The sequence below is a fragment of the Crocodylus siamensis genome, chromosome 1, assembly GCF_052110815.1.
Source record: "Crocodylus siamensis isolate JL-2025a chromosome 1, ASM5211081v1, whole genome shotgun sequence".
NCBI lineage: Eukaryota > Metazoa > Chordata > Crocodylia > Crocodylidae > Crocodylus > Crocodylus siamensis.
The window spans coordinates 368477415-368503766 of NC_143395.1; the positions used below are offsets into that span (position 1 = coordinate 368477415).

Sequence of the window (26352 nt, forward strand, 5' to 3'; positions counted from 1 at the left end):
TCTTCATTAATGATGTGGACATTGGAGTCAGGAGTGGACTAGCCAAGTTCGCCGATGACACCAAACTTTGGGGCAAAGCATCCACGCCAGAAGATAGGCGGGTGATCCAGGCTGACCTGGACAAGCTCAGCAAATGGGCAGACAAGAACCTCATGGTGTTTAACACCGAAAAATGCAAGGTTCTCCACTTTGGGAGGAAAAACCTGCAGCACCCTTATAAGCTCGGCAGTGCTACGTTGGATAGCACTACAGAAGAAAAAGACTTGGGGGTCATCATTGACCCCAAGATGAACATGAGCCTGCAATGCGATGCTGCGGCTAGTAAAGCGACCAAAATGCTGGCGTGCATCCATAGATGCTTCTCGAGCAAATCCCGGGATGTCATTCTCCCCTTGTACTCGGCTTTGGTGAGGCCGCAGCTGGAGTACTGCGTCCAGTTTTGGGCTCCACAATTCAAAAAGGATGTGGAGAAGCTTGAGAGAGTCCAGAGGAGAGCCACGCACATGATCAGAGGTCAGGAAAACAGACCTTACGATGACAGGCTGAGAGCCATGGGACTTTTTAGCCTGGAAAAGCGTAGGCTCAGGGGTGATCTGATGGCCACCTATAAGTTTATCAGGGGTGACCACCAGGATCTGGGGGAACGTCTGTTCACCAGAGCGCCCCAAGGGATGACGAGGTCAAACGGTCACAAACTCCTGCAAGACCGTTTCAGGCTGGACATAAGGAAGAATTTCTTTACTGTCCGAGCCCCCAAGGTCTGGAACAGTCTGCCAGCGGAGGTGGTTCAAGCGCCTACACTGAACACCTTCAAGAGTAAATTGGATGCTTATCTTGCTGGGATCCTATGACCCCAGCTGACTTCCTGCCCTTTGGGCAGGGGGCTGGACTCGATGATCTCCCGAGGTCCCTTCCAGCCCTAATGTCTATGAAATCTATGAAATTTAAGGGTATAATCATTTCCCCATTGGCTTCAGTGGGTGGAAGAATGGTGCCCCAAAGCAAATTCTTTACCCTTACGCACAGATTATAATATATTATGAATCCCTAGTTTGGTGCTGGATTACAAATATGGGCCTGTTTTTGCAAAAGATACCAGGTCACTTTGGTATGGGAGTGATTGAAAGTGAACCCAGTGGAACCGAGATTTTTTCCAGCATCTTCAACAGTTTCGGTCCAACTTGAGTCCTTCTGAAATTGATACAAGGTCTTCACCTTCACCCTGACAGACTACAGCCAAGGGCGTGCCCTAAAGCAGGGGGTAGGCAACCCCCGGCATGATGCCACAGCATGGCATTTTGCACCTTGGCACAGTGGTGAAGAAGGGGCCAGAGCTGCACTGCCACAAGGATTGGGCGCCTCGCAGGTCCCCCACCATCTGTCCCTAGCACACACACATCCTATCAGTCAAGGTTGTGAGTGTTTTTGGCACTCTGCCCCAAATGTTGCTGATACTTGCCCTAAAGTGTGCCAACACGACATGGCATACATGATAACATTTGTTAACACTATAAAAACGGCAATAATATCAGTTACAAGATTAGTGATGCAAATGTGTGTATCACTTAAGACCCCGTCTTCTAGTCATGGTTCAAAATGTGCCTCTCTAAACTGTACAGCCCCACAGACTGTAGCTTGACTCCTGAGAAGAAATCCTGTATTCACAAACCAGCACATAGCAACTCCACAGCAGCCTTTCACCATCTTGTCTCCGGGTAGCAGAAATGATGACTCTGTGTCCAGAACACCCTCAGTTATGTGTAAGCTTGTGTCTCCTGAGATCTCTGTTCACCATGGAGATCTTTAAAGGCCAGTGAGCCAAACTTCCAGATCCCTAATGCTCCCTTTAAAATGAGATAAAGACCTCTCTTCTCAATGTAATCAGAGAACAGGTGTAATGGCTCCTTCTGATAATGCCCCAGGTCCACATAAATACAGTGGAACACTTCACTGTCTTACCCCTACTGCTAGTGCAGAGAAGGGGAGGGATCTCCACACCTCCTCCTAAAATCCTGTGGGATTGGGCCTTTCGGTGCCTTTAGGATTACTCAAGCCAAGTCTAAACTTTCCTTTCATGAGAGCAAATGGCCTATTTAGCCTTCATTTTAGGGCTATGATTTCTTTACATCCCAGCCAATATAGCTGTGCCAACAGAATTTTGTAAAGTAGACAAGGCCTTTAGCTCAAGACTGGATCAGGATTTGGAGTTAAGAGCCACCCTCAGCAGCTCTGCCCAGGTCCCTGGAAGTCAGTTAGTTTACAACAACTGGCCCTAAAGGTATGTGTAATAGGCTGCCTAGCCTGCTGGTTTCTGTGTGCAGGTTTTGCTCCCTGAAGAGCTTCTTGGCCAGTTGTCTCAAATAAAGCACAGTCTTTAAGCAACAAGCAAACAAAACTAAATCTTTCTTCTCTGTCCTGGGCAGTAGGAGGGGAGCCCTTTGGTTTTAGCCCCAGAACAGTAATCTGGCCCCTCCTTGTAGGAAACTCTTCTGTTTATAGTCTGAATCAGTTATTAGATAAAAAGCCCTGCTGAAGCTGCTTAGCTATACAGACGCTACAGAGCTAGGTCAAACTAACGCGCTGCTTCTTCTGGTAAAACACATTTTTTGGCGGGGATGGGGGGGCGATATCTGTAAGCAGCCCCTCTGCCTATCCAAATACTCAATAGGGCTGACTGTTCCCTCTTAAAGGGACAGGCTTTTATGTGTAAAGCACCACTGTAGCAATCCCAAGAAACAAGCTCTACCCACTTGTTCCTACTCTGGGTATACCACATGCTACAAAAATATCATATAGGTACTTTTTGGTGGATTCCGAGGATATTCTGAGGATTTCAGCATTGCTGAGTGAACCTGGCACCAGTGACCCCCTGACATTTTCTCTGTATGTGACTTATGCAGAGCAGGAACTTGTGGACTGTCCTTTCTCCACAATGGGCTCAGGGTCACTACGAAGGCCATATCATCACTGGTGATTAAATGGTATCACAGGCCTTGTACAGATCCTCTGTGATGGGATGAAGTTCACTCCAGTCCTATCAACCAGACTACAGAGACAGATTCTTGTATTCACATGCAGCCCCTTTTATTACATCACCTGAAAACTTTTGTCTGAATGGACTCAGTTACAGATCTTGTGCATATAAATATGCAGTTTTTAAGTACCTGCAGCTACTTAAGGCTTATGACCACTGGATAGGATAATTCATTGCCTGTCTTAGTGATCCTCTAATCTGACACTCATTGAAGAATAGGAATTTAATCCTACCCTTCTCTAAACATTGTTTGAGCTCGGTGGAGCTGGATCAGAATCTGAATACCTGAGATTTTGTAAAAATCTGGCACTGTTACCAAGTGCCAGATTTACTCAGTAAAATTTTAATATACTAAAATTCAAGTAAAAAAAAGTAATTTGCTTATAAAATATATATTTTCTTCTGTGGACCATACAACTTGTGGAAAAGGCTTGGATTTTCAAACAAGACTATGGATAACAGGAACTGGGAATCAAACTCTTTTAAACCCCAGTAAAAATACCAGACTTAATGTTTTGAAGGAACAGCTTTTTATTGCATACTTATATTTTAACCAACAATTAGTGAATGAATGGAGGTGGGGTGTCTAGCTTGAGACCTACCACAAATGGAATTGACCTCATCTTAACCCTTCTGAAAAAAACAGTCTGTGAGAAACTGCCACAAATATTTTGGCAACATTTACCAGTCTGAAAGTCATGCCTTTTAGGGCTGAACTAGCATGAAGACTGAACCACATGCCCAGCTATAACCTTCTCTTCCTTCCAAACATGCAACTGTCCCTGATTTTATATCCTAAGCCCAAGTTCCTCAATGTGATACTGAGCTCGAACAGGGCCTTAGCACGCAGGGTGCTGACTACTGAGGGAATCAGTATTGAGATAAACAGGGGCGGATTAAGATTCATTGGGGCCCTGGGCCATGCCCCCACTCCTGACCTGCGCCCTACCCTGCAACTGCAGGCTGCATCCTCAGCTGGCACAGCAGGAACAGTGGCCGGAGCAAGATGTCCTATCACTGGCAGGTCCCGGCTATGCCCGTGCCTGCCTCTGCTCCCTGCCACCAGTGGCTCCAGTTGCTCACAGGGCTCTGGTGCAGTTGCACCCCACCTGGTACCCAGCAGCCATGGTCTGCTGCATTACGCATGTCCAGCTCAGCCACTGGTTTCATCTGCGCTGAGTCAGGGGCCCCTGGGTCTAGGCCCTTCTGGCCTGTGCACTAATCTACCTATGCTAAGGGCCACATTCATTAAAAGATGTAGGTACCCAGAAGTTAGCTGTTGCAAAGTGTTACTGTTAGACCCCCAGCCATTGGCATGGAAACTGTAGCCCTGAGTTATGTGTCCAGAGAGAGGTAGGTGTTTCGGAACAGGATGGGAAACAGCATGGTGAATAAGGAGCCTCCTAAAGTCAGCAACTCCTCTGTGCAGCTGCCCAGATTGGAAGTAAGAAACAGAAAACAATGTGTACAGGGATAAGTCTTAAATCTAAACCCTCAGGGCTGCACATGTGTCTCCTTCTGCTCTGAATCCATAGCCCTGAACCCTCTCCTGAAGGTAAGTGTCTACATCCTATCTGTCAGGGAACTGAATAAGACTCATGCTTTCTTTATAAAGCGCATCTGCTGCTGCTGTTGTTCCATTTTCATATACTAGATTAGCAGTTAGAACACCTGATGAGGAAATGAGAAACCTGGATTCAAACTCACAGGTCCCATGAGAGTGTCCTCACCAGTAAGCTGTCAGCTACCCTGGCAGTATTTGCTGTCTCTCTTGTAGAAGTTGTGAACCATGAAGAAAAGAATTTAAGATTACTTGGGCCAGAGAAAGCACACACAAGAAGGAATGTGAATCTGTAGCCTTGTGGCAAGGGTACTCATATGGCAGACAGGGCTCTTGGAACCTGGTCCTTGATATATGTATATACACTCCCCAATGATGGGTTAATGTAAAATCCTTAAACAGTCTTGGGATCAGAACCCAGGAGTCATCTTTCCCATGTCAGTGCCCTATAGAGAAAAAAATATATTATCTTGTCCTTTCTCTCACCCAGTAAGTCTTGAATTCATTCCTGTACCTTGCTCCAGCCCTCCTTCCCCCCTCACCCCCAGTCTGGGGGTTCAAACACATTCCTAGAAGGTGGGAGGTTCATAGATTTCATAGACATTAGGGCTGGAAGGGACCTTGGGAGATCATCGAGTCCAGCCCCCTACCCAAAGGGCAGGAAGTCAGCTGGGGTCATAGGATCCCAGCAAGCATCCAATTTACTCTTGAAGGTGTTCAATGTAGGTGCTTGAACCACCTCCGCTGGCAGACTGTTCCAGACCTTGGGGGCTCAGACAGTAAAGAAATTCTTCCTTATGTCCAGCCTGAAACGGTCTTGCAGGAGTTTATGACCGTTCGACCTCGTCATCCCTTGGGGCGCTCTGGTGAACAGACGTTCCCCCAGATCCTGGTGGTCACCCCTGATAAACTTATAGGTGGCCATCAGATCACCCCTGAGCCTACGCTTTTCCAGGCTAAAAAGTCCCATGGCTCTCAGCCTGTCATCGTAAGATCTGTTTTCCTGACCTCTGATCATGCGCGTGGCTCTCCTCTGGACTCTCTCAAGCTTCTCCATATCCTTTTTGAATTGTGGAGCCCAAAACTGGACGCAGTACTCCAGCTGCGACCTCACCAAGGCTGAGTACAAGGGGAGAATGACATCCCGGGATTTGCTCGAGAAGCATCTATGGATGCAAGCCAGCGTTTTGGTCGCTTTATTAGCCGCAGCATCGCATTGCAGGCTCATGTTCATCTTGGGGTCAATGATGACCCCCAAGTCTCTTTCTTCTGTAGTGCTATCCAACGTAGCACTGCCGAGCCTATAAGGATGCTGCAGGTTTTTCCTCCCAAAGTGGAGAACCTTGCATTTTTCGGTGTTAAACACCATCAGGTTCTCATCTGCCCATTTGCTGAGCTTGTCCAGGTCAGCCTGGATCACCCGCCTATCTTCTGGCGTGGATGCTTTGCCCCAAAGTTTGGTGTCATCGGCGAACTTGGCCAGTCCACTCCTGACTCCAATGTCCACATCATTAATGAAGATGTTGAACAGTATGGGTCCAAGGACAGAATTGAGGGACCCCACTGGTCACAGGGCACCACGATGAGTGACTGCCATCAACTACAACTCTCTGGGTCTGACCATGGAGCCAATTTCCCAGCCAGCGGATCGTGGTGGAGGCAAGGCCACAACTGGCCAGTTTGGCCAAGAGGTGATCATGGGATACCAGATCAAAAGCTTTTTTGAAGTCAAGATATATGACATCAATCTCTTCTCCCTTGTTGAGGTGATAGGTCACCTGGTCATAGAAGGAAATGAGATTGGTCAGACAAGACCTACCCGCAACAAACCCGTGCTGGCTGTCCCTTAGAATGTTAGCCTGGGCCAGTCCCTCAAGGATGGCCTCCTTAATAAACTTTTCTAAGATCTTCCCCAGGATAGAAGTCAGGCTAATGGGCCTGTAGTTAGCCGGATCCACTCTCCTCCCTTTCTTGAAGATCGGCACCACATTGGCCTTCTTCCAGTCTTTGGGCACTACACCAGAGCGCCAGGAGTTTTCAAAGATCCGTGCCAGGGGCTGGGCTATGACGCTCGCCAGCTCCTTGAGTATCCTGGGGTGCAGATTGTCAGGGCCAGCTGACTTGAAGGTATCCAGCTTCTCAAGGTGTTCCTTCACGAGGTCAGCATTTATGGAGGGTAGGGGATACCCATCACCCGGATCTCCCTGTCCCATAGCAGGCATGGGCGTCCCATGGGACTGATGAAAGACTGACGCAAAGTACCTATTTAATAGGTTGGCTTTTTCCTGGGCGTCAGTTGTCAGTTGCCCCATCTGGTTTAGCAGGGGTCCAACGTTGCCCTTGCTTTTCCTCTGGCTCCCCACATATCTGAAAAAGGACTTTTTGTTGTCCTTGATGCTTGAAGCTAGTTGGAGTCCAGTTGCACCCTTGGCTTTCCTGGTTTGCTCCCTGCAGGACCGGACCAGTGCAGAATAATTCTCCTTGGAGGTGAATCCATCCTTTGTAAGCTTTCCTTTTTAGCCGCAGGAGGTCCGCTAGGTCCCTGGAGAGCCAGGAGGGCTGCTGTGCCTTCTTGCTGCCTTTCCTCCGTGTTGGAATAGATTTAGCTTGTGCATTGAGGATTGCTTCCTTGAGAAGCAACCACTCTTCTTGAACTCCCATCTCCCTGGGGTCATGGTCCCTGAGGGCCTGACTGACAAAGCTCTTGAGCTTGTCAAAGTCGGCTTTTCTGAAGTCAAGGACTTCTGTGTTGCTGACTGACTTGCCAGCTTTACGGCGGATGGTGAAGGTGATCAGCTCGTGGTCGCTGTCACCCAGCTTCCCATCAATCACTAGGTCGCCGACTAGGTCGTCCCCCGTAGCCAGTACCAGGTCGAGCAGCGCTTTGCCTCTCGTTGGCCCATAGACTTCTTGAGTCAGGTAGAGGTCATCCACGCACGAGAGAAAGCTTTGCGACCGCTCGGATTTTGCTGAGTGATCTTCCCACGAGATGTCCGGGTAATTGAAGTCACCCATGACAACCAAGGTCCTGGAGCAAGCGGCTTCAGTCAGTTCCCGGGCGAACTCCTGGTCAAGCTCAGGACTTTGAGTGGGAGGTCTGTAGGTGTGGGTTACAATTTCTTTAGGTAGAGAAAGAAACTGAATCTCTTTCCCACACTACCAAGGTGACTGGTCTAGGCATTAGGCTGCTATATGAAACAGGATGCCACCTTCTCTTTGTTTTCCTCCAGCTCTGTTAAAAAGGAAGTGGCAGCTGAATCTACACGTGGTGGGCTAACTGGCAATGACTTAGGCCAGGGGTTTTGAAAGGGTAAAAGATGAGTGGAAGACTTGGGATTCCCTTTTCTCACCATCAGGCCTCAGAGACTCACGCTTCATGTCCCCTGATTGGCCCCTTGGGTCACCTGGAGGGGGCTAAAAGGGGAAGCGCAGCTGACTCAGGAGAGACCAGTGAGGGACCAGGAGGAAGGAGCTTCAAAGAGCTGGGCCAGTGTGGGGTGGTGGTGAAGCTGCCACAGAAGATCCTGAAGGAGTGGGACCTCCAGGCAGCAGCTGGACCCTCAGCAGCATGGTGTGTGGCTGGCAGGAGAGGCTCCCTGTTGGGCTCCAGGATCCCCTACAAGAGGCTGTGGCCAGCAGGAGAGGCTCCCCAGCTCCAGCGAGGATCTGAGCAGCGACCTGAAAAGTTCCCAGCCCTGCTTCTAGCTCCTCCAGCAAGAGGCCAGGCAGCTTGACATGAGGCCGGGGCTCCAGGAAGGCCAAGACCCCTAGCAGCTTAGCATAGTACCAGCCCTGGTGGTTGTATGGTAGAATTTCTGCTTACCATGTAGAAGATCTGACTTCAAATCCCAGTTGGGGAGACTTGGGATGAGTGAAGTAATAGGGAAAAATTCCTGTTGCATTAGAGAGGGGCTGTTGTGCTTTCTCCCCTTCCAGGTACCTATACCCTATATTCCTTGTTTAACACTTTGTGCCTTTTATATTTCACCAACCAGTATTGTTTGTTCTGCTGTTTGTGTTTTATATTTTGGTTAACCCTGTCTTTTGTCAACTGGATGAATATGTCTGTGATTGTAAGTGTCTAACCTTTGTTGAATCCTGCCCCTTTGGGGCATTGTAGTGTCCTCTATACCTCCTGGTTTATACTAGTTATGTTCCCAGTACTGTTCTCTCATTAAAAGGTATATGGTTAAGTCCCCATTGGTGGTCTGGCTCTGCTCTATAGGGGGAGGAAAGTCCCTATACCTCCCACAGCGCTTGTGCACCTGCTCTGATCCCTTCAATTGGAGAGGGGGTACCTTTTGGAGTACTGCCCAGGTTACATACATTTCGTATGGAGTCTGATCCTGTCAGTGTGTGTTAGACAAACCTGAGGAATGTCTCCTAGATCAAGCCCTTTAGGGGACTCGATGAATGCCTAGTTTCTGGATTCTGACTGGGCCTTGGCATGATCTACGGGTCAACCAGCTCAGCTCCATTGAGACTGAGGCAGTTCTGGATGGGGCAGAAATACAACCTCAGGCACCTGGGGAACTTTAAAGTAAAATTGTAAAGTGTCTGTGGAGCTGAGGGCAGGTGGCAACTAAGCAAATGTTTTCAGGATTGCAGCTTTGGATTAAAGTGTCTAAATGACACCTAAACACCTTTTTAAGCACCTAAATCCTTTTAAAGATCTGGCAATAAGCAACTAGTGAAAAAAGATTTGCCTGAAAGCTGACATAAATTTCTTGTTTTAGTAGCTGGGCTTTTTTTATGTAAAACTACTAGAAAAGAGCAGTTTATTTGCTGACTTTGATGATTGCCTCTAATAGCAATGCTTGTTCTCTGATAGTTTTTATGAGCACTTTCCTTGGATGCTATGCAACAGAAAAGCCAGACTATCAGGAAATTTTCCTAGGAATAGGTGGAAACATTATTCCAATCTTCATAAGTGCTAACGTGGACTCCAAAATGTAAGGAAGAAATTAAAATGAATGTTTTCAACACACCACAAAGAAGAACTAATATGAAGAACTGGTAAATGAGAAACAGCACAGTGACAGAGATGCCTTTAGTACCTCACTCATTAGAATCTGAAATGCTTGGAATTTTTTGCAGAAAAGTGTTCCTTTCAGCATAATTTTATGAAAGACTAGAGTGAAATTGGGTTAAATGAGGCAAACATATAAATACAGAGAGTCTGGAGTTTGTGGTAGCTTTACTTACTATCTTAATGATATATTTCCTTTAAATATGTTTTTTTTTCCCCTCCCTGAGACAGATGGAGCAAATTTAATCTTAAATGCAGCATAAAATATATTCCAGATCCTTTGAAATGCCAGTGCTTAAACATAACTAATTAAAATCATGGAAGTCAGACATGGAAAAGATCTATCTGTTGCTCAGCTAATAATCTACGCACAGAAATTGCACCAATTTAATCAGATCTGTTTTTAAATATTTAAATAGGTATAGTGCCACTCCCTTTTGTGGGTGATCTGAAATCAACTTAAAAGATCCTAAAATCATTTTAGCTCATTATTTATTTGGAATCAAAGTTAAAATGATTTAAAGTCAACCAATTTAAACATTTGCATGGATTTAACTATCCATGTGTATGTGCGGACCAAAGCTCAGAAACAGTAAGACTTGAGCACCAGGATTCTGGTTCTACCTAGTACTACATGGGGTGATTTGAGGAGTAACTGGTATAGGGGCAGGTTCCACTACCAGGATTCATATTGGCTTGCATTACACCGTGGTTTCAGTCCTTCAGAAATGGATGCACATACGTAATTTTGTACATGGGAGCTAACCCATTGATTTCAGTGACATTACCCTACCTGGATAAAGGGGTGGACAGTCTGTCCCTTAACACTGTGAATGTAAGAGATATTTGCCATTTCCTTTGGCAGTGCAGGATTTTACCTGTTTAGACCATACCTGCTTAGAACAGGTCTAAATGACACAATGTTAACACTTGTCTTGTATTCCTTATTTGTATTACTGTATGCCTGTGTCTTGTCTACACTAGCACTGACAACCCTGCTGGCACTAGTGCACGTGAATTTGTTGTGGTTCAATAACAGAATCAGTGGTTGCACTATTACAGACAATAGAGATGGAAAGAGCATGTGGTATTACAACATAATGTGCCTCATATTTTCAATGCATAATTGTCTGTTACAGTATATATTTTTTTAGTTTCTTCTGTAATCTAGTTTTAAAAGTCTTATGTTCCTGAAATGATCACCACTTTCCTTGGTCACAGTAAAATAGTAATAAAGAATGCAAAAGCTGCAAAAGACTTGGTATGATTATCTTGAATATGCATTCATTCTACAAGCAAAGTGTTCACTAACAGGAACTGTGTACTCACTGAAGCATGAGATTGTATAAGTAGATTTAGCTGAGACTTTTTCATCAGAAAATACCAACTTGTCAGACCTCAAACTTCTGAAAAACTTTCTTAGGAAAAGTTCCATAGCTCCAGGATGGAATTTCTGCTCAAAACCCAAAAGAGAGCCACTACATGATAGCCAACTCTCCTTCCACTGCTGGCAAGGTTCAGATATTTATGGTGTTTTAGAGCAGGAATAGGAGGTCAGGTCTCTCGCACTCCCTGTGAAACCTTTTTTAATCACTCCTTCTGGGATTGTTTCATTTTGTATGAATACTTGAATGCTAGGATGGAGGAAGTGAGAGGGAGAGGGAAACTAATGTTCTTGTCCAGTGGATTTAGCAGATAGAAGACCTAGGTTCAAGTCCTTGCTCCAATCAAACCATACCCAGAATACCAACTATTTACCCTGATGGTCAGAGCACTTCCCAAGCAGTAGAAAACCTGAATTTAAACTCTGCCTGCCTGCCTCAGGGTAGGGCATTGAATCTGTTTCCATTATGCTTTTTACATCCCAGATCAATGCTCTACCCACCAGGCTACTGGGGGCTCTCAAGCAGATCTCTACAGCTGTAGAACTTTTGGAGAAAACGTTTAAAAAAATCTGTTTTGTCCCAGTGTGGAACAGAAATTTTCATTACCACAAATAACCTTGTGGGCTGGGGAAACTATTATCTGCCCAGCTCTAGGTGAAATATGGTGATAAGAAAAAGAAAAGGCTGTTCTTCAAAGCATCACATATCTATATCAACAACTAGAGAGAGGCTCAGAAAATGAAAATGGCTGGGATTTTCAAAGGTGCTGATGGGTTTTAAAGTGCTTAATTGCTGTTATCTTTCAATGGGTTTTGAGCACCCAAATCACATAGACCAGTTCTACAATAGTTAGACCAGTTATACTAGTATAACTATGTTGCTTAAGGAGATAGATAGATAGATAGATACTATATATTTTATATATATCTATATCTCTATATAGATAAAGATTCTCTCTCCCTATTGAGAGAAAGAGTATCTTCACACCTTCCCTGGAACATGTCTGGTGCTGAGCACCAGGCTGTAAAATGAGGATGTAATATATATATCTACATAGATAGATAGATAGATAGATATAGATACTAATATATATCTAGAGAGTATATATTTACTAAAATATCTGTACTAGTATAAACCCTATAATTGATATGGGTATAGGTGTGCCAAGGTGCCTTATACCTAGGACATGAGAGATATCACTCCCTTGTGGTTCCACTACCTACAGAAAGCCAGCATGTCTTAACCACATTTGCCCAATGGGGCAACTAAGTTGAGGCAGCCCTTTGCCTGTGACCTTATACCCACATAACTTATTTCATGTCCTGAACCATAAAAGCAGAATAAGCTCTGTTGGTATAAGCTCCTTGGTACCATTATATAACAGTATCTACACTGGACATGGGCTGTGGTCATCTTAGCAGTACTAGTATAGTCACAGTGGTAAAACTTGCTTCCTCATCCTTGTCAGCAATCCCTCTATTTGAGGATGGTCCCTACTATGACTTATTGATGAGTCTTGGGGTGACTTCAAGAGGCCAACCCTTGCACCACAGATCGGTTGCACAAGTTGCAGGGCTTTCCTCAAGGGAGAGAGGGTGGCAGGGGGATTCCTCTCCTTTCCCTTCCTCCACTCTCTCTTCCCTGCTTCGAGGGCAAGCCGCTTAGTGTAGCTAAGCCCACAGGCATCTTTGGAAACAACCCCAGTCTATAAAACTTCAGGCAGGGTTTCATCCCTAAGAAGATAACAAAATTGCCATGTCCTGGCTCAGACCATAGGTGCATCCCACCCCAGCCTCTTGTGTTCCACAAGGACTAAAAGGTGACAACTAGGCCCGTGTCCCACAGGCGCGGAGCAGGAGAGGGACCTGGGTGGGAGTAGGGATTTCTCCCACTGTCCGTCTGGCACTTGCAGCCTCCGGCATCCCCCCTGCCCGGGCTTCACGGAAACGTGGCCTCTTCCGACCGGCTGGGCGAGAGGGCACCGTGGGAGCCAGCCGGGGCGGGCTGGAATGAAGCTTTGCTACCGGAGAGGGAGAGGGCGCGGGCGAAGGGTTTTCTTCCCCCATGCAGCTCCCCGTGCGAGGGAGGGGAGAGCTGGGGAGGGATCGCAGCGAGAAGCTCCCCTCGTCCAGCCCCCTGCTCCAAGCAGGGCCCTACAGCTCGCTCGCCCAGCCCAGGCTTTGTCTAAATAAAAACTGGCACTTGTGAGAGGAGGCGGGGAAGGCGCGCGGCGGGGACCAGCTGCTGCGGGGCGGGGCGGGCGGGAGGCGGCGCCACGGGCGGGCATGGAGCCCTGACGCCCGTCATGGAGAAGGCGGCGGGCGCCGACGATGAGTGCGTGGACTCGGGGGCTGAGACGGGCGGGTGAGTGCGGCGGCAACGGCGGGGTGCACTTGTTGCTGCTGTCTCTCGCTGCCCTTTTCTGCTTCGCCGCGATATTGGCGGGATGCTCGGTCTCGGCATCTCCCTGCCGCCAGCGCGGGCAGAGCGCAGCGGGGTGGGGTCGCCCGTCCGCACCATCCCTGCAACCTTCGTCGGAGCTCGGCGCGAGGCTGCCCTCGGCGCGGCGCACCCAGCCTGCCGCAGGGAGAGCAGCCAGCCCTGACCCGGCCCGAAGGGAGGCGGGCTGCCCCCGCCATCCCTGTCAGCTCGCCCCTCCGGCTCCTTGTGCCCGCGGTGTCGGGGCGGCCGGGGCCAGGTGGGCACTGCCCGGCGGGTCGGCTCCGCAGCCGGGCACCGGGGGCCAGGGGCAGCCGCGGACGAAGTGGCGGCCCCCTTGCAACTGCCGCTTCTTGCCCAGGGGCTGTATGGGGGCGGGGGTGCCCGTGCGTGTGTGTGCGGGCGCGCTCGCACGATGCGCTGTGGAGGGGAAGTGGGGTGGGAGAGTCCTCCTTCGCTGGTCTCGCACCTGTTGATCCCCCTGATCAATGCTGTGGAGAAGCAGAGCCTGTGCCTGTTGGGGCAGATCAGAGGTTGCCTTCAAGCCTGACAGCTGAGTTCACCCTCAAGCTGTGCAGAGAGGTCATGTTGTCATTCTCATTTTAGAGCCGGGTGCTCAGCACTGGAGGGAGTATGGGGGGTAGGGCTGCCATGGCCTACAACCTTATCAGGGGCCGGCAGCAGGGACTCGGGGAAAGTCTGTTCACCAGGGCCCCCTTGGAGTCACCAGGAACAATGGCCACAAGCTGAGGGAGGATAGGTTTAGGTTAGATGTTAGGAAGAACTACTTCACTGTAAGAGTGGCCAGAGCCTGGAATAGGCTTCCCAGAGAAGTGGTGCTCTCACCTTCCCTGGAAATCTTCAAGAGGAGACTGGATAGGCACCTGGCTGGGGTCTTATGACCCCTCCCACCCCCGGTGCTCATTGCTGCCCATGGCAGGGGGTCGGACTCGATGATCTCTCTAGGTCCCTTCCGACTCATTGATTCTATGATGTCCTCAGCGATGCCACCAAGGAAATAAGCCCCACTCGCCCTCTCCCTGGAAACAAACCAGGCAGGTGGAGGCACCTCGGGCTCCAGCTTTTGAGCTCGCCCATAGCCTACGTCTGGAGTATGGTGCTGGGGGGCTCTTAGGTGTAGTCGATGCATTTCTGTACGCAGAAGGGTCATGCGAGGCTTGCTTCTTCAGTGCCAGGACTCAGTGCTCTGCTGTCACTGTGTAGACCAGTGGCTCTCACCTTCTAAGACTCAGGACATCTCTCGTTAGTCTCAGAGCACCCCTCAGAACATGCCAGCTCTTAGCTTCCGCTCCTTTCTTGGCTATGGAAAGATACTAGAGCAATAAATCTTCTGTTGCAGAGAACCCAGAAAAACCACAAGTCAGAATGGTTTTGACACTATAGATTCCCATTGGAAATCTCTGGGTTTATCCTGTTTATCATGTGTAGATGTTTGCAAACCCAAAAGTGCCAATATCATGCAGCACCCCCAGCACCCTGGTTGAGAATTGCTGGTGTATTCTTAAGTTCAGGGTCATGACTTGAACAAGTTCATGACTTGTTCAGGGTCATACAGGTAGTCTGTTGGTGGTAGAGTCAGGACTAGCGCCCAAAGCTTTTGAGGATCACAGCAGTGCTTTAATAACAAGGCTGTAATTTCTCTACTCTCTTGCACCTAGTCTTTGCCACTGCTTGTGGCCAGCATCTGCCTTACTCCACGGCGGCAGAGGGGAGTTCTTATAGCATCATTTCAGATGCTGCTGCTGTCAGTAAGGAAGCTGACTCCTTAAATGGGAGGCACTATCACACCAAACTTGTATGGAGACAGCAGTGTCTGAGAGTTATGTTGTCATGGCTCTTGGGGAACTCATGAGCAGGATCCCCTGAGAGGCCTCCTGGGTGGAAAGAGGAGTCCAGAAAAGTTGGATGTACTTTTAAAGAACCTTACTGAAGGCACAGGAATGAACCATCCCGATGCGCAGGAAGACTAGCAAGTATAGCAGAAGACTAGCTTGGCTTAGCAGGGAACTCTTCAGCAAGGTAAAACACAAAAAGGAAGCTTATAAGTGGAAACTTGGACAAACAACTAGGGAGGAGTATAAGCTTGGTTGTATGCAAGGATGAACTCAGGAAGGCCAAAGCACAATTCAAGTTGCAGCTAACAAGGGCCGTGAAGGGTAAGAAGAAGGGTTTCTACAAGTATGTCAGTAACAAGAAGAGGATCAGAGAAGCTGTGGGTACTTTACTAAATGGGAGAGGCAGCAGTCAAAATACCACAGTAGGTGGAGAAAAGACAAGAGGAAGCATGTGCTGCTGAAAATGGGAGCCAGCTGGAAATGTGCTGTAGCTGTTGGCCAGGCTCTGCCCAGCAGGATTGCCACAGCTGCAGTCCCATAAGGGCCCCAAGACCCCAGGTAAGGCTGTTGGGGTCAGCCCAGTGCTGGTCTCAGCCTCCGCTACTACCCCGAGGGTAACTTGCCATGCACCAAAGCACGCGTTGCATCGGTGTTCCCCAGGGACAAGTAGTGGCGGCTCAAGGTGTACTGCTGCTACTTGTTCCCAGGGAACCAAACATCCATCTACATCTGGACATGCCCTGTGAGCACAGGATCAAGCCCTGAAGGACCAGGCTGAGAGGTGGGAGGTCTTGGCAAAGACCTGGCACACTCATCACTTTATGTGCTGGAGACAGGGAGCTTAGGGACAGGAGAGGGTCCCAGACTGCTTGGGCTTGTGTGACCAGAGAAATACATTTCCATTATAAAGCAGAACCTGTAAAAGGTGGGAGACTGAAATACCAAAGCAGAGACAAAAGACACTGAATGCATGAGAGTCCTGCCAAAGGTGCTATAGGTGACAAGCACACTAATGTCAAGGCACCCAAGGGAGAGAAGGGAGTGGAAATGCACCTGTGAAAACCCAAGCAGAGATGAAGCCTGTGGGATCTCCACTCTAACACCTAAGAGTCCCCAAGAAGGACTTTCTGAATACCTGGCTGTAAAGAGACACTACCCCCAGGATTACATAAGACTTATACAAGGCTTTCTCTTGTCTTTTTGGTATAGTACATTCCATTTTAAGTTAGACTAAGCTGTGTGCGTTCTCACTGTGTTTTACTGGGCTATGTCTTGGCTTAGGTGAAGATTCTTGGTTGTTCTTTGTTGTGTGCTTGAGGTTGCAAATTGCTGTGTTCAGTACATGCTTGCTTCAGAGAAAGGACTATTCTTATTCAAGTTTCTATGAATTCAGTGCCACTAACTTTTTCCCCACCCACCCCCTCCTCAGCCTGGCACAGGCTGCCTTTCCCCCCCCCCAACTTGGGAGCAGGGGCAGGGCAGAAGCTGGGCACTGAAGCAGGCACTGTCCCCACACCCAGGCAGACCCAGGTTGGGGTCCCTTGTGGGCCAGGGAGGGGATTTAAACCCTCACCCTCTGGTGTGCTAGCCCTAGGATAGCCTGTTAGGCCTGTTGTTAGGCCTGGCCATGCCCCCCGCCCCCGAAGCCTTGAAGCTTCAGTTCCTTCCCTTTGGCAGTGGTGGCAGGCTGGGAGGTGTGCTCTAGTGCTCCCTGTCTTCTGGCCTGAGCCACTGCAGATACGTGGCTGCATTTCCAGAATCAGTAGTGAATGTGTGTGTGTGCACTTGCTTCTCAGTTTAATCTCTGCAGCTCAGACTAACTTGCAAAAAGCTCCACAACATTCTTATAAGCAAGCTAGGGAAGTACAGGTTGGAAGAATCCACTGTAAAGTGGATAGAAAATGTCTGGATGATCAGGCTCAGAGTGTAGTGGTCAATGGCTCGATGTCTAGTTGGCAGCTGGTATCAAGTGGAGTGCCCCATGAGTGGTCCTGGCACCAGTCTTGTTCAATATTTTCATCAGTGACCTGGAAGATGGGATGGAGTACACCCTCAGCAGGTTTGCAGATGACACCAAGCTCCTGGGGGGAATAGTACATATACTGGAGGGTAGGGCTAGGATTCAGAGAGACCTCAGTGAATTGGAGGATTGGACCAAAACAAATGTAATGAGGACAAGTGCACTTAAGTCGTGCACTAAGGATGGAACAATCCCATGCACCAGTACCGGTTGGGGGATGACTGGCTGGGCAGCAGCTCTGAAGAAAAGGACCTGGAGGCTACAATGGACAATAAACCAAATATGAGTCAACAGTGTCCCCATGTTGTGAAGAAGGATAATGGCATACTGGACTGCATTAGTAGGAGTGTTGCCAGCAGATCAAAGGAAGTGATTATTCCCTTCTATTCAGCACTGGTGAGACCATATCTGGAGTACCGTGCCTAGTCTTGGGCCCCCCACTACAGAAAGGACATGGACAAATTGGAGAGGGTCCAGCAGAGGGCAACAACAATGGTTTGGGGGCTGGAGCACATGACTTCTGAGGAGAGGCCATGGTAACTGGGTTTATTTAGCCTGCAAAAGAGAAGACTGAGCGGGATTTAATAGCAGCCTTCAACTGCCTGAAGTGGGGTTCCAAAGAGGATGGAGCTAGACTGTTCTCTGTGGTGGCAGAAGACAGAACAAGGAGCAATGGTCTCAAGTTGTAGCAAGGGAAGTTTAAGTTAAATATTAGGATAAAGTTTCTCACTAGGAAGGTAGTAAAGCACTGGAATCAGAGAGACTCTGGACTCTCCAGTCTTGGAGGTTTTTAAGACCCGGCTAGACAAAGCCCTGGCGGGGATGATCTAGTTGGAGATGGTCCTGCTTTGAGCAAGGGGTTGGACTAGATGACCTCCTGAGGTCCTTTCCAACCCTAATTTTCTATGATTCTATAATTCTGTGTTCTTATATCATCATGAGATGCAAAGTGTGACTGAACACTAAAATGTATGTTGCCACAGGTGCTATCAGAAAGACAACATAAATAGACTGAAAAATTGATAGTACAAATTAAAACAGATTCAGATGACAATAGCAGGTTTACAGTTTCTCTTTACTTTTATCAGAACCAAATTAACAAAATCCAATATTGAACATTCTTCTGCGTGCTTCTGTAACCCTAAGAAGTACACACACACACACACACACACACACACACACACACACACACACTCTATCTCCTTTTACCTTAATTGCAACCTTGTGAACACAACTAATCCCCAAAGACTAAAGTGTTTGCTATCAGCATCAAGGAAAGGATCCAGACATTTTTCCATCCTTGTGACAACAGGATTTTAGTTTCACTGTCTTGGAATCTGGCATGTGAATAAAATAATCAGCTAATTCATGGCTGGGTCAAAGCGCAAGACATCCTTGACATGTCAAGTCGCTTTTAATTTGCGATGCTCAGCTGGAAGAGAAAGACCTGTGTTTTGTTAGAAGAGGCACTTTGAAGGATTTGACCCAGATGGTGTCATTAGCCTTTAGACCTTAGTGATCAGCATGGCAGCTGCTTATGCTGGGCATTGATGAGATGTTAAAGCTGACAATTTTATGTAGCATCCCTGTCACAGGTTTGACACTGGAATGCAAAGCTTTAGCAGTACAGTTTATCTTAAGGAATTTTGACTGTGACATAAGGTAATAAACTCAAATGCTTTCCACTGAAATATATCTGCAGAGAAAGTAGGTCAGTGCATTTAAATTATTTTTAACTCAGTTTAGCAGATTTCTTATGTCTGATAAGTATGTTGTTTATGTTTCTTTCACAATGTTTATATTTCAGTTTACTCACCAAACCAAACCAAACGGCCATATTGTTTGCTTACTGGAAATCCTGTTTCTGCTTATTTTGATCCATAATAATTCTAACAGAAACTGAACTGGCTTCCCTGTTCTCTAGGTATTTCATCGATGTAAAAAGGATCAACGGACTATTTTTAAGTCTGAGAAATCAGATTTTTGAAAGCAGGTAATATCTCTTGTTAGATCAGTGTTTATTGTTCAGGGGCATGTTAAACAAGCTTTCAGCACAAAAATGCCCTACCTTCTTTCCCAGAGTGAAAGACTGAAAGCTCTGAAAGCTTATCTAACTAACCTCTCTTCCAACTATAAACCTGGCCCAATAAGAGATATTACTTCCCTTGTAAAACTTGCTACTTACATATTTTTCTGGACCATCCCAGCTACAGCAACAACAACAGCACCATTACATTGTTATGTTTGACAGTCTTGTTAAGATGCTTCTTGAGACAAGTGGTGATTTCAATAAGAGTTTCCTATCAAGTGGTTTCTGTTACTCAGTGAACAATAGTGCATTGACTTCATAGCAAAACTAGCCTTTGTGATCAGCACGGTACCTAGACTCCTGGTGGCCCTGGGCAGACTTTTAGTATTGGGCCCCCCTTTGCCAATGATAATAATAATAATAATAATAATAATAAATTGCCATTTTCAGGCCCTCTTTCTTTCCTGGCCCCAGGTGGCTGCCCGGTTCATCCATGTCTGTATTCAGCCCTGTTTGTGATCCTTTTTCATTTCTAATGATGTCTCAGCTATTATAGACAAACCTGTATATAGTATTTTTAAGACTGTTATCTGGCATCTAACAAGTGATTGAATAATTACATGGTTATAGAAAATGTATTTTATTTCTGCTTTTCCCTCGAGTTGCTGCTGCTTGTTGCCTACAACAGGCAACCCATGGTTCTTCAGGAGAAATCAGTTGTGGCCTGAAGCCCTCATTTTACAAATCCACTAAAAAAGTATATTTCTATTCTTTAATTAACCAGGTTGGTAAGTAGGCTACAGAACAAAAATAGTGGATTTCACACTACAAAATCATAAAGGAATAAATTGAGCTAAGTTGTCAAGTACCTAAATAAAGAGAACATATAAGCTAATTAGTTTATAGTGGCTGCTTATTAATGAGATTTGAAAGAGCTTCAGCATCACCTTCGGCTTTACTAAATGTACCTAATTCTCCAACAGGCAAGGTTGTTTGGATAGATGTGGTATCTTTTATTAGACCAACTGAATAGTTGGGGAAAAGTTCTTTGCAAGATTTCCGGTGCAGTAACCCTTCTTCAAGCATAGGAAGTGGCTGCACAGTCCTGCCTTTTCAAAATCATTGCTTGGTTTCAACTGTTGTGGAACCACCTTCTTTACCTCAAAAGGCTAGAAACAGTTTCATACTGTGGCATAACACCCATTAATATCAATGAGCACTGCATATTTGGGCAGAACAAAATATACATTACTTTAATTATTTTTCTTATGGGTAATGTCTGCTTTAATTAGAAAAAAAATGGGGGAAACGAAACAAAAATCAAAGCCAGGATATTAAAGAAGGGCAAGATTTTCTTTTTCTGTCTCTCTAATATGCAAGTATTACAATTATAAAGAAAAACAGAGCTAGAAAAATTCATGCTAACGTATTTGAGAAAGTGATTTGCAATATCATATGTTCGTACATTTTCTGGGTTTTATTAACATTAATCCATATGGATTTTGTGATTTGTGACCATTTGTTTGAACAGTGAGGCCCTTTTTTCTGTGGACTGTTCTTTTTTGGCTTGCAATACTAAAACAAAGCTATCTTAAAATAATTTTAGTATTTATTTATGCAGTTTTAAAACTATAAGACTTATTCTTTCTGTTATTGAAGTCAGTGGATGAGGGACCAAGGCCTAGAGTCTGAATACCTATGTACAGTTGTAAGAGTTAACAACTGAGAGTGTTTGTAGGTGTGCTTACTGTTTTCTAAACTGTGTTAACTGATTTGCATCACACAGTTTGAATCAAATTTCCATTTGAATTGAGGGTTAATAGACAATCAAGGGGGTTTGCCCCCTTCTTCACAGACCAGTGCTTGGGCAGGCTAGGGGCTTAGTCAGGATATTGATACTTAGTCACCTGCCTGATAGCCTCTGTTGTGTTCCAGAAACCCACTTGAGTTTCCCTTGAGAGGAGTGATATTTGCAATGCTTATCTGCATTCCTAAGGAATGCTTATCTGAATTCCTAAGGACTGGTTTTCCTAAAAGCTATGCCATATATACATGTTTATTAATACAGTTTAAATTGCCTAACTTAGACTCCCCTAGCCTGCATTAACTGGTCCTCATTGAATGAGGATTAAAGTTAATTTGGACTGGAGCAAGTTTTAATTTGTACTGCAGACATCCACATGTATATAGTAATAGCTTTAGTCCGAATTAAACATAGAAAAATGTAACATCAATAAACAGTCTGAGGTGTTACCTTAATAATACTACCTTAATAATACTTTCAATGTCTACCTTAACTTCTAATTTTCTTCCCACCTTAATTAGGAGGCATTTGCAGCTGCAATTTCAAGGAGCTTTCTACCAAAATTCAAAGAATTAATTAATCATTTAATGAAAGTCTAGAGAAAACACTTTTGAGTTAAGAAAAAGGGCATTTTTCTGTATGATATGTCATTAAGATAAATGTTCAGCTGTATATATGTCTTAATGCTTACATTGCACAGTAAATTCATTTCTGCTTAACCATAATTTTGGGAGGCAGAAAAATTGTGGTTTTGTGAATAATGAGCAGCTCCTGGGTGATATTGCAAGAACATCAACATGAAAAAACAAAAGTTACTTGATGCCTTTTTTATCCTATTAGAGTGTATATCCTGTACAGTCTACTGTTAAAGGTACATTTAGCAAACTACAGAAACTTTCTAGATGGCAACAGGTTTTTTTTTTTGAATGAATGAATTTTCACTAATTGTCTGTCTATCATTGTTATCAGAGTTGATCGCTACCTGATGTGTATGGTATTGTCTGGCACGTCTACCATCGGCTCTACAACTGGCTGACTGTGGGTGTGTTTGTATAAGACACTAATGTTGCAGTAGACTAATTCTACTGTGCATTAGCATGGTTGGCAAAAAACATGCTAATGCACACTAGCGCCAATTGCAGCACATTAAGTTAGTACAGTAAAAGCTCTGTTATCTGGCATGAGTGGGGAATGGGGGGTGTCAGTAATCTAAAAATGCTGGTTACCTGAGGCAGTGGTTTTTGGCCAGACATGGAGCAGGTTTGGGGGTGGCAGAGGCCACACACACAGCAGGGAATGGGGGGTGGCAGCAGCTGCATGTGGAGCAACAACAGTAGAGTATGCCAGGTACTAAAATGCTGGTTAACACGGCTTGTACTGCATCTGCGATTGTAGGCACTAAACTTAATGCGACATAGTTATGGTGCATTAATGAACGTGTAGATATTCCCTGTTTGGTCTTGGAGAGGTCATTTTATTTCTCTGTGGCTCTGTTTACCTTACAGTAAAATGGGAATAAAATACTTCTCCAACTTGCTACAGCTCTATAAGCCTCATGGGACTCTAAGAATAGAGGCAGTTTTAGTGCCATATGTTTCATCTTAGAGAGATCCACTTATGAATCTGTACTTGTACCTGATTGACAGTAGATAGCTCCTAGATAATGGATGTCAAATATCCCATCTCTTTATATGAAACTCACAGGAAAACAAATTATTGTTGCTGCTTTTTTAAGCCCCATTTTTACCTTGGGTTTTTTCTTGCAACTTTTACACTTTATATATCTATAGCACTTGACACATCATATACAACATGTATCTGTGTTTTGAGTATCCAGATGCACAAATTTCTGATATGGTATTATTATCCAGATATATTTAGGAGATTAAAAATATCACTCATGTTTCTAAGCCCCCTAATAGTTAAAACCAAGACACAGAAGGTCATACTCTGAACTTGTCTTGGTAGAAATCCACATCAATTCTTTTAAAATAAACTGTTCTCAGTTACATCAGCGCAATGATCTTTGTTTACAGTAGCAGAAATCCAATGAAGCAAATAAAGTCATTTTGAATTTATGCCAGTTGAAACTGAGATCCTAATTTGACCCACAGGAATAAAGTGACTTGCCTTAGCTCAGAGAATGAGCCAGTGTCAAAGCTAGAGACAGAACACCTCCTCTGCTCGTGCCTGTAGGGGGGCTGTCAGGAAAGCTAAGGCGGACATAGAGCTAAGACTAGCGTCCAAGATCAAGGATAATAAAAAGTCCTTTTTCAAATACATAGGGAGGATGAAGAAGGCACCGGGTAATGTGGGGCCCCTGCAAAGTACGCTGGGCAATCTGGTGGTTGCGCCAGAGGAGAAAGCAGAACTCTTTAACCAATTCTTCATGTCCGTTTTCTTGTGCAGGGACCGGGGACTTCCCCACTGTGATGCCAGATGGACTCGAGGGGAATGCCTCCAGACCTCAGGATGGGGAGGACCAGGTTAGAGAGCTTCTGGAGGGGCTGGGCATGTTCAAGTCAGTGGGTCCAGATGCTCTCCACCCCAGGGTGTTGAGGGAGCTAGCTGGGGTTATTGCAGGGCCCTTGGCATGGCTTTACGAGCACTCGTGGTGCTCGGGCCAGGTGCCGGATGACTGGAAGATAGCGAACGTGGTCCCCATCTTCAAAAAAGGGAAGAGAGAGGACCTGGGCAACTACAGGCCCGTCAGTCTTACCTCTATCCTTGGGAAACTCTTTGAGAAGATCCTCAAGGAGCACATCTGTGATGGGTCGGCTTCAGGGATGATGCTCAAGGGCAACCAGCATGGTCTCATTAGGGGCAGGTCATGTCAGACCAACTGATTGCCTTTTATGATCAGGCCAATGGATCAGGCCAAAGGCAATGAATGCAGGTGTCGCCATGGACATAGTCTTTCTAGACTTCAGCAAGGCCTTTGACACCATCTCCCACCCCATCCTCATTAAAAAACTAGGCAACTGTGGCATTGATGCCTACACAGTAAGATGGACTGCAGATTGGCTCAAGGGTCGTACTCAGAGTGGTGGTGGATGGGTCATATTTGACCTGTGGGGAAGTGGGCAGCGGAGTCCCCCAGGGCTCGGTCCAGGGGCCTGCGCTGTTCAATTTCCTTATCAGTGATTTGGACAACAGGGTGAATTGCAACCTGTTTTAATTTGCTGATGATACCAAAATTTGGGGTGAGGTGAGCACACCAGCAAGGAGGGAAAGACTGCAACAAGACCTGGATAGGTTACAGGAGTGGGCTGACAAACAGGATGCGTTTCAATATTGACAAGTGCAGGGTGCTACACTTGGGCAGTAGAAACCAGCAGCACACTTATAGAATGGGAAACTTCCTTCTTGAGAGCACGGAGGCAGAAAGGGATCTTGGAGTCATTATTGACTCCAAGATGGACATGGGCCGACAATGCGAGGTCACAGTTGGCAGGGCTAACCGGACCTTGTCATGCATCCATAGGTGCATCTCTAGCAGGGCCAAGGGGGTGATCCTTCCCCTCTATGCAACACTGGTCAGGCCACAGCTGAAGTACTCTGTCCAATTCTGTGAGCCCCACTTCAGGAGGGATGTGGACAACATTGAAAGGGTCCAGAGGAGGGCCACCCGCATGATCCGGGGACTGCAGGGCAGACCCTACATTGAAAGGCTGCGGGACCCAAACCTGTTCAGCCTTCACAAGAGAAGGCTGAGGGGGGACCTGGTGACTGTCTATAAACTCACTAGGGGGGACCAGAAAGGTTTAGGGGAGACACTTTTTCCCCTAGCGCCCCCTGGCACAACAAGAAACAATGGACACAAGTTATTAGAGAGTAGATTTAGATTAGACATCCGCAAGAACTACTTCACAGTTAGGGCGGCTAGGAGCTGGAACCAACTTCTTAGGGAAGTGGTGCTGGCTCCTACCCTGGGGATCTTTAAGAAGAGGCTTGATGACTACCTGGCTGGACTCATTTGAGTCCAATCTTTTCTCCTGCCCAGGCGGGGGGGTGGGGTCGGACTTGAAGAGCTACAAGGTCCCTTCCAACCCTACTTCTATGATTCTGTGATTCTATGAACATTCTTTTAACTAATAGCCCTTTGCCTTAACCACTGTACTATGCTCTGCCTCTGTGTTCTCTATTCACCAATCTATTTAAGAGCTGACAAGAGGCAGAAAATATCATGTAAGCATTTAGGTATAGATGGGTACATCTACACAAGACCCTACTGCACAGTCGTTACTGCACATTTATTTAGTACTTGTATTAGCAAGTACTGAATAAATGCGCGGTAACTGAAATTACAGTACAGGAGTGCTGGCAAACATCTTTTAGGTGACACTACTGCACAGTAGCCTAACAGTACTGTACAGTAGTGTATAAGCACCGTCTCTGCTGTGATGTGCTACTGCGCAGTATTTTTGGACTACTGTACAGTCAGCATCTTATGTAGACACGCCCTCTGTGACATGAAAGATGAGGTCCTATGAGACATCTCAATACACTAAGTTGCCATCACAGCAGTGTAGAGCAAGAAAAGGGAACAGGCAGGAGTGCTGTTAGATCTGACCTCTTGTTAAGACCAAGGAATAGAGGTTTCCAATGTGTTTACATTTCTTTTTCAATAATTGAAGTCACATCTAAAAACTAAAAGCATAAAAGCTGCATGGTGACAAACTTGTCTTTCTTTGCTAGATAGTTTGGGCCTGTATATTGCTGCTGTTCTGGTAGACTGAAAATCTACCAGAATTTGGGGTCAGCCTTAATTTCAATGGCAGATTATTTGCTGTGAGCAAAACAATATCCACACCAGGACAGGAAAGTCCTCAGTCATTACTAATTCCTTCCTACATGAAACCCTCATCTGATTCAAGGCTCATTTCACACATGGCAACAGTGGCAAATGCTTGCTGACTTTAAACCACTGCTCAGAATCTTTGAGCCCCTATTTTCTAGAGAAGGCAGGTCCCTACCACAATACTGTGTCCTGCCATGATCAGAAATGACACTGCTACTGCAAAGACTCTGATGGAGACTCGGGTCCAACATCCAGCTTAGACCCTATCCCCCATTTTTAATTTTGTTTAGCGCCTTCTCTCCTCCTCTGATCTGTCACCTAACCACTTGCTTATGACATCTTGCAGACTACCAGGTGACAAGTGCAGTCAGCAACAAAAATAGGGGCAGATACA

General features: G+C 46.1%; 1 protein-coding gene across 3 annotated transcripts in view; it reads left to right on the forward strand.

The window, feature by feature from the left end:
* FAM124A (family with sequence similarity 124 member A) overlaps nucleotides 1-26352 on the forward strand; it is a 193796-nt gene that overhangs the window by 94024 nt on the left and 73420 nt on the right. The window contains exons 1-2 of one of the 3 annotated variants that reach the window (XM_090026591.1): nucleotides 13301-13373; nucleotides 23567-23643. The exons of 1 other annotated variant lie outside the window; for it this stretch is intronic. In XM_090026591.1, the coding sequence (XP_089882717.1) occupies nucleotides 23597-23643 (47 nt within the window). In that variant the 5' untranslated portion in view covers nucleotides 13301-13373; nucleotides 23567-23596. Of the gene's footprint in view, nucleotides 1-13283; nucleotides 13374-23566; nucleotides 23644-26352 lie in introns of those variants that run through there. One more of the 3 variants, XM_090026583.1, reaches the window with a different exon arrangement.